This window comes from Gavia stellata, chromosome 5 (genome assembly GCF_030936135.1).
Source record: "Gavia stellata isolate bGavSte3 chromosome 5, bGavSte3.hap2, whole genome shotgun sequence".
NCBI classification, from domain to species: domain Eukaryota; kingdom Metazoa; phylum Chordata; class Aves; order Gaviiformes; family Gaviidae; genus Gavia; species Gavia stellata.
The window spans coordinates 60,236-73,397 of record NC_082598.1 but is presented as its reverse complement, the minus strand read 5'-3'; the positions used below and the strand labels follow the sequence as shown (position 1 = coordinate 73,397).

Here is a 13,162-nt window from a genome sequence, read left to right as displayed (position 1 = left end):
TAAATTCATTTATCTATACTGTAAAGTAAGTCAGTCTCCATAAGCAACTCAAACCTGAATCTGTCTTGTTTCCATGAGCATTCAGAGACTGCCACATGGGTTTTTTTGGAGGGTTTATCTTCTTAATTACTCTCTCCCTCACATGGACCTTAGATACCACACAGACTATCATCCTAATGTGCTAACAAGTGGCAAGTCTGGTGGATGGCTCTCCCTACCTTCCCAACATTTTCTTACCTCAACACAACTGTTGGCTGAGCCTCCTGCTGCTGTGTGTCTGCTGTATTGTTTGAACTGTTGCAATCCATCCTGCACAGCTTGTACCACTCCGTTTCCCCCCTGTGGGAAACAGCCTTCTCTTGGTAGCGAACGGAGCTCCGAAATGCAGGCTTGAATTCGTGCAAAGTTTTCTCTCACTTGCTGCAAAACAGTATTAAATGAAACTGAAAGACTGGAAACGTCAAACTGATGATAAAGTATTTTTCCATAATGTGGAAGGAGGCTTTTGAATTCACAGCCCTGAGATAAGACTGGGGGCAGGAGCCAGGTCATAAAGCAGTGAACAGGGGTATGAATCAAAACCAGGTGATTGTTATGCTAGTAACAACATACATGAGCACTCCTCAAGTTTTCAGCTGTCTACCTGTTGCCTGCTGCTGGCAAAAAGGTAGTAGTTCCGCATGCCCCTCTCCTCTGGCCCTGCATAACAAAGAGGCAGAACTTGAGATATAAATAGAAGCACTGAGGCAGTGTGATATCCCCAGGCCATAGCCACCCCTGCCACATCCGTACTCCTTTACTCATCGGGCTGTGGACCTCTGGAACCTGCGTTCAGGAGGGTCTGGCGTCAGACTGTGGCAACAGGTTCAAAAAGGGGTTCCACAAACTCATGGGTCCAGAAGCAGATACCAAGAGGAATAGCCTCAAATGTATCCTCTATCATTCTTAATACAACAGCTGTGGAACTAGGGGAGTGTGAGGAGAATGAACTGCAGAAAGCGATTGGGCTGGGGCACTCCCCAAAAATAGCCTTTCCTCTTGAGACTGGGCTGACGGACTGTTGGTCTGAATCAGGAGGGCATTTCTTATGCTCTGACACTGCTCTTTTAGGACATTCACCACAGTAATGATTATCAAAAAAGCAAATGCTGATGGAAGGTCTGTGGACCCTCCTGCTTCAAAGATGAGGTACCAGAGCAAGCATTAGAAAGCAAAACTTATTCTACAGCTGTCATTTGTAAAAATGTTTTATTCCTTCAGGCAACAGCTACCCCTGTACAATGGCTGCCCCGAGGACAGCTGGTCTGACTACTTATGGCAAGATGAACATTACAAATGCACAGATTATTAACCCATTGTGCTCCACTACGATGCTTTGTGTCAGTCTCATGGATTGGAGGATATTGGGCCATATTCTCACTGCCTGCTATGGTGATTTCGATTACCTGCAGACCAGGGCTGCTGAACCCTTATATCACGTATGTTGCTCAGCACATCCTTGAATTTGGTATCACTTTATAGTGGTCACCTAAATCCACAGAAGGCAGTCTGAATATGAACCAGGCTGGCCAGGATCATGGTAGACCCCTCTCATGCTCTTTCTCCATGCAATATTAGTTGAGGCTACCTTATATCTATTACCCAGCCGCGAGCTTTCCTTAGCGTAGACATGACAATGCGAGGGAGCACCCAGGATCCAAAGGTGTGTGGAGCAACTCAGCCAGCATTCACATGGATGTCAGCTCCCCTGAGCTTCAACAAGAACTCAGAGGAGTTGAGACACACCCAGCAGGTAAACTGGCAAATTATGGCCATAGGAGAGATTATTAGTGAACTCTACCAAATCTCCTTGAAGCAATATAAGACACTGCTGCCAGAGGTCACCTTCCTCACAGAAGAAGCAACAGATGAACACATGACTCGTTTGCTTGAGACGCTTGGAGCTCTGACTCACTGAACCACTCCTGAGAAGCCATGGTTTACAGCACGGTCTTTCAGTGTGACTAAGTTATGAACCAGGGGCCTCAGGCATGTGTTCACAAACAGGTCCAACGGTTCTGCAAATACGTTGGGGAAGAAAGCTGGGATGGCTCAAACCTCGCCTCAGAATGCTGAAGAGAGCAGTCTTAAGGAAAAAAACTACACGTTGTACTCTGCAGTGCGAGAAGTGTCTGGCCCAGTATGTCAGTTCTGCTGTGAGGTTAGCAATCTTCGATAAATGCACCAAGCAGAGGCAGCCAGGAGCCTCTTCAAAGTGCTACAGCAAAACTCCCTGCAGTTCATATGCCTGCCCTGCAATCCCAGAAGGCAGCTGCAGCTGCCACAGACATAAACCAGCTGTCTCAGGCCAAGTATTGCCCCTAACTGGGGCAAAACAGAGGTCAGCACAGGCTGCAGGGCAGCCTGAAGTCCAGTTAAGTACCTGTCCCTCGGAACTGGCACCAGCAGAGTTCCATTTTCTCTTGTATATGCACAGCTACTTTAAACGTTAACTTAGGCGAGTCTACGCAAGCTGCAGTTCCAACTCTGCAATGTGCTTGGGACATAAGTTAAGCTTCTAAGCACAAATTGTGTTAACTATTTCTGACTGCACCCCTCTTCTAGGCGCCCAGCCCCGTGCCATAGGCCTTGACATGTCTCTTCACATGTGATCCCACCCCTTCATTACACAACTGCAAGAATTTGTAACTTCACACTGTGCATCCAGCAAAACATTTCAATCTGCACCAGTACATTGCTTCCAGAGAAAAGCTACCAAAATGAGAGATCAAAGCTGGCCAGGAGCCCGGGTAGGCACTGTGCTCACTGCCCCGTCTGGCTCCTTCCACATGTTGTACCCTCACCTACTTCACTTTCTTAATTTGCTAGTCCCTGTAGTTAACGTCTTTCTCCCTTGTTTCTTTTTCAGCCCTTTTTGTCAGGGAGTGTCTGGGAGTTGTGGGGGATGGCTGCCCATCCCAAGGGAAAACCAGTAGGAACAGGGCTCATCAGCTGGAGGTGCTCTGCTCCGAGTCTTTACTCAGTCCCACATTAACATTTTTTGTTGCTTTAATGCTTACTTCCTCTCTTGTCACCATCTGTTGTCCTCCACCAAATAATCAAAGAAAGGATATTTACTTTCTTCCTGGTTTCCTTTTCTTTGGCATCCCCCTGCCCTTTCCAGGGAAGCTCTTTGGACTTGTTAGAGTTAGGCCAATAGGGCAAACCAGTAGGAACAGAGACCATAAACAAATGTCCAGGAAAGACTAAGAAAAGGGTAACCATATACGACACTTCCCCAGTTACTCTCCCACTCTATTTTCAGCTCTGGGGCTTTCCTGACTTCGTATGATTTGTCTAATAAGCAACCTTCAATATAGCTCTATCTTTGTTCCTCACTGAGAAGTATCAAGTTGTTCTCTAGCTAGAACAGAAAGTCAGTGTGATAAACAGCATGTCCTGCTGAGAGAAAAGGGGCAAATTCAGGAGCACAGAAAAAGCTATGGAGCCCTGGTATTTCTGAAGAAGGCTGAAACGGAACAGATGTTTATCATATGGAGATGTAAAACTGCTCCTGATTCCAGAAGCTGCAGAGGACCAGATATCATTATTAGTGAAATTACGTCCACTGAAGAAGATAGTCATCTTGCTATGCTTTACTGCTCCTAAAAGAGGAAGAACAGTTCTGAGAAACAGCCTATACTACAACAGCAGATGTGTAAAATAAAGAGATGGCTCACTAGGCAGAACATCCAAGCAAAGCTGGGGAGAAGGGGAGTAGAGGCTCACAGCAGAGTTGTGCGTATCAACTGGGTATGCACTACTGGCTCAAGTCTTTGAGTGTGAACTTCACTGTCTTGGACAAGTCCCAGAGAAACACAGTTGTTATGGCAAAAGAGTTGATGTGATTACCAGTCATGCAAACAGGAGGAGGGGGTTTTTTTTTAGCTCTCTGTACAGCACTGCTGAGTCCAGTATTGGAATGTAGCATCCAAAAAAACAGAAGAGTGAATACATAGAAGGGCTTGGAAGCTATTAAGGGCCTGCAAAAATGCCTTGCAGATAAGACTTATACTTTGCTCTCTTTCATTTACCAGCTAGAAGATTGAGAAGGGACCTGCTTATGTTTAGAGGAAGAAAGTGTAAAATACAAGCAGGTTCTTCAATCTAGCCAAAAAAAAGAAATATATTAACAAATCCCTGGAAGCTAAAGCCAATAAATGCAAATTAGAAACCAGGTGCAAGTTTCACAATTACAGTGATTAACCACTGGAAGAAATTATCAACAGAAGTACTTGACTCTCCATCTTGTAATATCTTGAGATCAAAACTAGATGACTTTCTGGAGGAAGTGCTTTAATGATATATGGGTACTTTAGTGAAATATAATAGCCTGTAATATGAAGGAAGCCAAACAATGACCTAAGGGTTCCTCTGTCTTTAAAAACTGTGATTATCAAGATGAGAAGTTGTTGTTTAAATAAGAAAGACAGCCTGTCATGAGTAGAAGATTCATATGATGGGGCAAGTAGAGGGATTGTGTCAAAGTGCAGTTGTGCTCTGGTGCCCCATGATTACCAAATGAGATCTGAGGTTGCTGTCAGCCAGCACGTGTTAGATCAGTGTCAGGACATACCTAGCAAATACAAAAGCAGGTATTTGGCCTCAAACACTTACAAATTAACTTGGACATAATGCAAAATCACAGGAAACAGGCCTGGAACCAGTTGTGAAACAGATTACCTAGTCCATCCTACAGTGACATACCAGGATGAATTACATGTAAATACATCCTAGGAAGCAAGACAAGTGTCTGTTCTTAAAGCCTCTAATGAGAGTGATTTCACAACATCTCCGTAAAACGTTTCTTTGGTATCCCCTTAGTAATCCTTGTCACATTACCTATAACCTATTCTACAAAATAAACACCACCATTAGCCACAGTCTTCTTGCAGACCACATTTCCTATGATTTTTTTTCCCACTTGGCCTCTACCTTTCCTGAGATGTGAAAACTTGACAAAATATTTCAGAATGTTTTCACCATTGCTGAATAAAGCGGAAGGGTTAATACTGTGTGTTTACACTACATTGCATAAATGAGAGTGCTTAGTATGACTGTTCATAATAGCATGACTTCATAGATTCTTGTGAACTTTACGATGCTTTGTAATCCCAAAATTTTATTGTAGAGTCATTCTCCATCTGTATTTATTCTGCTTTATATCCCTAGATTAGTGAAATATTTGTTCTTACTGACTTAGATCTATGTATTCAAAAGATGTGTAGATATGGCACTTAGGGACATGGTTTAGTGGTGGACTTGGCAGTGTTATGTTTGTGGTTGGACTCGATGATCTTAAGGGTCTTTTCCAACCTAAATGACTCTATGATTTCAGGATATTTCTCAAATTTGGCAAAAAATATTTTGAATTCTGATCTTTCCCCCTTAAATGTCTGGAACCCCTCCCAAAGTGGTAATATTTATGTAATATACAGACCACTTCACCATCCAAATTTTACAGCTGTAGAGTTGTGTTTGATAATCTCGACAGAGAAGCAGTAGAGACAGTGCAGAAAGCAGCATATGAAAGGGAGAGTTACAACAGATGTTTTAGAAGGAAACACCACAAAACCTAATTTATGCACATGAGCAACTTCACAGGTCAAAAATATGACACTCCTCCTTTTAAACATCATTCTTTCATGAAATTCACCTCTTCCATGAAGTCTATGAAACTATGCTCTTTGAAAAATGATTAATTTTTAGATATAAATTTGTTGTAAATCATAACTTCCTTTACCGAACTGCACCCATGTATTGCATTCATGCTTGTTAGATCCCAAGAGACATAATTTCACACATACCGTAAAGGGAAGCAGACACTCCTGCTGGTTCTGCACCACGTAGAGGCTCAGCAGGGGAACACGGCAGGGGCCTGTCAAACTGCATGCCAAACAGAGTGTGTTTTCCAGAGCTTCAGAGAGTACAGAACAAGGGTTGGTCCAGGAAGGTGATGTGACATCCACAATGAGAATCCGTGATGGCTGCTGGCAGTGTACTTTAGTAGCAGGAAATGCTCTCCGTGTTTCCGAGAGCAATTTTCTGCAGTTCATGGCTTCTGAACACGGGTATTAGATGCCCAATTCTCCATCTGCATCTGAACAGGAAAAATTAACAAATAATAGCAATGAGTGAGACTCTCCCTTTCCCATTCACTTGAAAGCAACCTGACACATAGCAGACAGTAATGCATTTGAGTCCTACAGCTTTCTCCAAAGCAATCATTGTCAATACTCTAAGATAAACCTGCAACAAGCGGAAATACATATGGTCAGAAAACAAAATGGTTCAACTAAAGAAAATGCATGGCAGATATCTCTTACAGATGCAACCGGAGCAGTTAAAAATGTTAATAGTGTAGCCATGCTCAGCCCACGGATGAGCTGTGTGATATGCCGGATGATCCCTCAGTATGGCTCAGGTGCGTGGCATCAATCTCCAGCAGAGAAGTGATCTCCAGCAGCTGGTGGATGGCAAGACTTTGAACTGCTACTCCTGTCTCTGCAGTGGCCAAGTGATTATACCCAAACACCAAGGAGAACACAGTCCCCACTCCTTGATACCCAGTATGAGACAAGTAGCTGCCATATCCAAAAAAAGGCCAGCATGATCCAGCAAGAAAATATTGCATATACATAAATTTTACTTTGTGGGCAGTAGAGAACCGACCTTTGTCCTCCAGAGTGTCGAACACCTGGGGTTAGCTCTCTGCACTGGCAAAAGCCTCAAAGAATGCAGCACTAAGGTTGCCCAGCAGTATCTCATACTGTTCAAGAACATGGGAGTGCTGCAAGCCTTAAAAAATCTGTAACGTCAGAAACTCCAACAGAAACAATTTTCAGCCAAAGACCAGCTTTGATTCCCAGAGCTGGCTGGAGATGCTGGGAATGCTATGCACAGAGGTGGCTGTGCTTCATGTGTCACAGAGCTGTGCCAAATGACGCAGAGATTTGTTAGAGCAGCTCGGTGATGCTTGTCAGTGTTCCAGGCGACAGCTTGCACAAGGAAGGAAAGGAGAGATTAGGGCTCCTCAGTTCCCAGCTCCTGTGTGTGTGGGAGGAGAGGTGGTTCTTGTTGCAGTGCCCTGAGAGACCACGGATCCCTTAGGCGCATGAACAGAGTGCGTGGTCAGCACATGTTTCTCCCCCACCTCTTTTTGTATGTTTTCTTCCAAATATCCACCCTTTGGTCCAGCAACACCACTACATATCTCTGCCTGCATAAGGCTCAGCTGGTGCTGTTTTGAAGGACTTCCCCACAATCTTTAAGAAAAGTTTCTGTGAAACAGTAAGCAGAGAAGAAGCGAGAAGCAAACGGGAGGAGTGTACTGTCAGGTCTTGTGTCTTTCCTGCGCCTCACGTGTCCGAAACAGAGGAAAGCACTCAGCCCAGAGTGAACACCTCTTAGTTTGGCCCAAAGGTTTAGGGCAAAGTATTCAAATGCACTCATCTTCAGACCTGAAATATGACGTTTGTCCCCCTCGCTATTTCCCGTCAACGCATACATCTTAAGCACAAGAGCCAGAGTTTTTCTGTTAAAAAATTCTTTTTCTTCCTTCATTGTGAACAAAGATCCTGCCTAAAATCTTCACTAAATCTAAACATATCTGCACAAAGCAGTCAGTGCTGTTTCTAAGGATATAGCAAATGATTTAAAAATGTGTCTTGGTCTTGGTAATAACAGCAGTATGTACCATAGAAGTCTACTTGTGCCCAGAAAAGTATTTGTATAATTGCACATACCTTCTCAATATGAACTAGAATAAATTCTCTCTTCCCACACCCGTGTAAATCCCCAGCAGGCTTAGAAAAAGTTTGAAGCAACCCTGGATTTACGTAGTTGGGCTCTGGTCAGAACCCAGGCCAGTATGCATTCCTGTTATTTGTGTGGCGTATTCACTTGAGACAAGTAACTCTTTTATGGTCACCAAGGAGGCAAGCTACTGTATTTCCTACAGCCTCCAGAACTTTGGAGTCAGAATTTCTGTAAGTCTTGAAAAGAGCAAGAAATGCATTTCTATTTGACTGAAGGATCATCAGAAAAAACCTCTGTATTTCTAGGATGTTTGTCAGTGAAGGCAAAACAGAGTGATCACAGACTGAATTTCAAAAGTGAGGCTAACATTTCAGAACTGGTGAAAATGTTATATATACATATATATATATATATATATATCAGGTACATATGTGTAGGTATCTTGCTTTGACTAGTAACCTGATGTCATTTCATTGGAAAATGAAAAACTGCCAGATACCACTTTAATCAGTGTCTCTTCTGGAGCTTTACAATTTACAGGAGAGTTTACTAAATTATTTCACTGAATCTCGGAAAATATTTGTCTGCATTTTTTGTGATAAGGCTTCATACTACTGAACTCTGCAAGCCCCCAGTGCTTTTTCAAACAAGGAGACAAACCCCATCCTGTAGCCATGCATCTAGAAGAGTTGGGTCTTTGATTTGCATCGGTTTCAGAGAGAAAAATGAGCCTTGATTCTGAAAAAGACGGTTTTCCTAAATTTGAAATAATTCTCTCATTCTTGACACTGTACAGGACTATGCTTATTTTAAACTGCTTCAGTAAAATGGATCCCTCATCAGCTGTGCTCTTTATCAACTGAATGAATTTCATTTCTTCATAAATGTGGTGTCTTAATTAACTTCTGCTTACCAGTATTACCATGATTTACATGCAGTTCTGTGTACAATATTGACACACAGTGTAAACTGCCCACCTCTCTTACAGCCTACACCAGTTACACTTGGCCATGATGAGGTTCAATAACAAAAGAATTCTGTAGAGTCTAACTGGTTGCTATGGTAAAATCGCATCTTCATTTAAGCAGCAAGTGAACTGACAGAGAGCCTAACCTAAGGGATTACACCATAATTCAGTGTGCATGAGTGAAAACTGTTAGTTCTAGCAGCTGATATGACATTAACTCATTGCTCAACAGAACAGAACTTATCAACTGTCAGAGCTAGTTGCTAAGGGTGATGTACATTTTCCCCCAATGCACGAAGACAAATTTTTCAGAACTAGAAAGACAGGGACAGAAAGAAAACTTCGCCATATTGAGTGACTTGTGAGTACCGATGACATTTTGCAGTTGCATATTATCCCATGGGCTTAATTTTTTCCAGTTATACAAAACCATTAAATAATATCCAAGTCTAAAGAAGTGTAAATGAGAGGCAACACCAAAGCCACTGGTTAAAGAGTACTAAGAATAGTCTCCATCTTCTTTCTAATATAAGAACCAGCAAAACTTGGATCCAACCTCACTCTAAGTGGGAAGAAAAAACCCACAAAAATGTGAATAATGAGGTGAAGTATGCCTTACTGGGTAGCTATGCCCTACAGTCCTACAGCTATGAAGAGAACTACTTTGACAGTGGTCTGTTTACAGAGAAGTAGGGAGTAAAACCAAGAAAACCTTGAGATGCAATAATAATGAATACAAGCTATTGGCAAGGAAATGCACACAAAATGGTGAAGAACAGGCCCCAACAAACAGTAACAGTTAACAGGTCTAAGGACGATAAAAACTTATTCCATAAATTATGAAAGAATAAAAGCTACTCCTTAAACACATCAAGAACAAAAGACAATCTCGAAATAGCATAAATCTGCTATTAGCTTATAAGGATAAGATTTTCTTTAATGATTCAGAAAAAGCATTCAATAAATATTTTGATCTGCATTTAGAAAAAAGGACTGATAACTAAATATTATCTTTTCCATCAGTGGTTGGAGAGGATATTAACCTGCAGCTGCTAGGACTGTGAGTTTTACATTTCAGAAAGGGGATCTTTGTGCCCAGGAGCTCTTTGAACCGTTCCTGTTAACCTTTAACTCATCTCGGAGCTGTGCAAGTTCCAGAGCACCGCAGTGTTCCTGTTTAAACAAAGAGCAGGCAAAACAATTCAGATAGCAATAGCCTATTTGTCATAATGTACATGCCAGGCAAACTCATAGGAACAGTGATATAATGCAGTCAATAGCAAATTAAAAAACAGTTGCGTAATTACGCAAAATAAATCTCATTAATCAGTAGATTTTACCAGGGTTACATATAGGCCCAGGTGGTCAAGACAGGAGTGTCAGCAGAATATAATTTGCCTCTACTCAGCATTCAATTCAGCATTCTATTCAGCATTCAATTTAAGTTGCTTTTAGTCACCATATCACTATAAAAAGCAATGAATGCCCTCAATGAATAGATGAAGAGCTCGTTAATGGAGAAATTGCAGATATAAAATCTATGAATGAGGATTATTCAGTAAAATGTTTCTACTGCAGTTATACAGCAATCTGTTTGTTGCTTAATTAGGTAGAAACCAGATGATACATAAAAATTTACCTCATAAAATTGATAGAAGACACAAACACTGACATTGCAAAGAAGAATCATTTATAAAGGCTTAACACAGCTGCTTATCAAACTCGGCTCATTTGCATACTATGCATTTTAATACAGCCAAATGCAATTAACCAAAAGAGCAGCAGAGGTAGCGGAAGGTAAGAGTTTATGTCACATTCAACTCAGCAAGTCCCTGAGCTGCAAATAGTCGGCGGCAGGGAGAGCGCTCTGCAGCAGCATCACTGCAGACTCACCTTCCCACACTCTTCCCAAAGCATTTGCTGTGGACCACAAGTTCACAGAAGAGACGGATCTTGGATCTTACCCTGTGTCACTATTTTAACGTCTTTATCATTTGGAGTTTCAAACTAGCTGGTTTAAAAATGTGCCATTTTCTGATTAAGCTTCGAGACCCTGGGAAACATGAATATTCTCATGTGGAAAACAGATCAAGCTGCATAAATAAGTGGGCTTACTAGCAAAAAAACCAGCAAGCCATGGAAAAGCCTGAGCCGTGAAGTGGCTATGCAGTGTGGATGGCCTCTGTTGTACATCTTTTTGTCTACCTAGCCTAGGAAAGGCATTTATTTAAAATGGTCACGATGAACGGAAGAATAAAAACAAACAAACAAAAAAGCATAAAATCAAGCTACTGAAAACAAAATTATTTAAGATCCTATACAACAGAAGGTATTACATGTTTATCTATACACCAGTGCTATAACCAATAGTAAATAAGGGGCTTTAGGCTTGTGCTTTTATTGACATAAATTCACCATATCTCGGTGAGAATAGTCACTTTATCATAGTGTTAAAATCACTCATTATAACCTTTAGAGTTTTTTTTTTCCTTAAAAGAAAAGGAATTATAACATTATAGGAGCTTAGAAAAAGGTATTTTCTAACTCTGAATCACTAAAAGTGATGCAGCAAATGATTGTGAATGCTTATCAACCAGTGTGTTGACAGATAAGGCAAAACAAGGACAAGCTGATGCATGATGCATAATGCATGTGCCCAAGTGCCCCTATAGAACAACCAGCCAACTCATAAAACCCATCAAGAATGCTCTGAGGAAAGCCGTGTTATCACGAGGGACTTCTGTTTGAGTGATGTGCTGGAACTCTCAAAATAAAAAGTTTTTAGGTATTGTAATATCTTTTTGATGAGATTATATGTATGATTAATGAAGCCTCAGAGGGCATATACTGTCTTGCCTGGCATCTTGATTCAGAAACTAGAATGATATGAAGTCAACATACACACTAAACGGATAAAAACCTGCATAATTCATAAGCCTCAAAACATAACTGTAGACAGGCAATCATCGCTGAGGGTGCTTTAGTAAGTGCACGTGAAATTGTGAAATACACACACGTATCAGAGCAGACAAGAATTGTCCTCCATAGTAATGCTTTACAGACAGACACAAGACTTCTTGAATCCTTTTCAACACAATGAAACAGGATGGAGCAAGAGGGGACTGTTATTTCCCTTCCATCACCCCTTGAAATATCCTTTAACCTGATGGCCAGGACACTTTTCTGAGAGGTAGGGTATCTTAGGTGAACTCTTCACCCTGAGAACAGCATTGAATCCATACCTCGCACATTTCAGATGTCTTTTCTAGCCATTAATCCAGTGTATGAAATGATTAGTGGCAATAACCACATCAGCTGCAGCAGAGGAGTGATCTCTTCTTGTTTTTTGAATGCAGCAATTTAGTTAATGGCACCAGGAGAGAACTCTGGTGTGTGCATCCTCAGTGGAAGCAGCTGCCTCACAGTAACCTAGACCTGAGCGTTTACATGCCAAAGAGGGTAGCATTTAAGATACCGCTTTCCTTTCTCTACTCCCACCTGGCCAGCTGAGGTAATTCCTTGCTCAGGGTTAGACCCAGAAATCTAACACTGTGGTCTGGGTTCTGCACAGGATCTTCCCAGCCGTGGCTGAACAGGGCTTGCACCTGAAGGACCAAAAGCCAGGCTGAAATCACAAACGTCAGACCGAAGAAGCCAGTCTTCTCTTTCTCCATCAACACCAAATTCTGCTGGACTGTGGACAGCAAGAGGCTGAATCAGACAGAACTGCTGTGGGGAGGGTTTTGGGAAGGAGGTTTAGAACAGCTGCTCCTCTCAAATCTGCCCCGTGGGGAGGCAGAAGCTGGTAGAGGAGAGCAGGAAGACATCCTCACAGATCCCGAAGCCTGCATCCTCAGGTGTCCAGTACTTCTGGTGTGTACTGCTGTACACACTGGCCTGCCGTGCAGATTGATTCCCCAGACACTACAGCCGCCCTTCCTAAGCAGTTGCCCCACGAGCTGTACAGTAACACAGAAGACCTAGCAGGCGATAACGTTGCTTCACAGCAAAACTCATGACTAGATTTACAAAGGAAACCCGCAGTTTGGCAGGGGACAATGCTGTGGAGAGCAGCCAGTCCCCTGCTCCAATCTCTCCCTCTTCAAACCACTTTCCTCTACCAAATAAAAATTGGTGCAGGAAACAAAGAAAAAAACAAAAGGGCTTCTGTCAGCTCCTGGGCAGAATAATATAGCAGAGGGCTGCGTCTCCTTACTCTTCCTCCTTCCTACCTCCAAAGCACTTGACACTCTATTGAAGGTTGCAAAAAAGCTGATGCAATTTATCTCAAGTGGTATGATTTCAGGTTATGCTAGAAGCAGTCTCATGATAGGATGTGTAAGACACTAAAGTCATGCTGTATTAGGAATACGGGATTGGTCAGTGAAACTTTCCTTA

General features: G+C 42.2%; 1 protein-coding gene across 1 annotated transcript in view; it reads right to left on the bottom strand.

Annotated features, from left to right (window-relative positions):
* M1AP (meiosis 1 associated protein) overlaps positions 1-13,162 on the bottom strand; it is a 38,685-nt gene that overhangs the window by 23,464 nt on the left and 2,059 nt on the right. The window contains exons 2-3 of the mRNA XM_059817653.1: positions 5,847-6,139; positions 238-420 (exon numbers count right to left, since the gene is read on the bottom strand). Of these exons, the coding sequence (XP_059673636.1) occupies positions 238-420; positions 5,847-6,095 (432 nt within the window). The 5' untranslated portion in view covers positions 6,096-6,139. The remainder of the gene's footprint in view (positions 1-237; positions 421-5,846; positions 6,140-13,162) is intronic.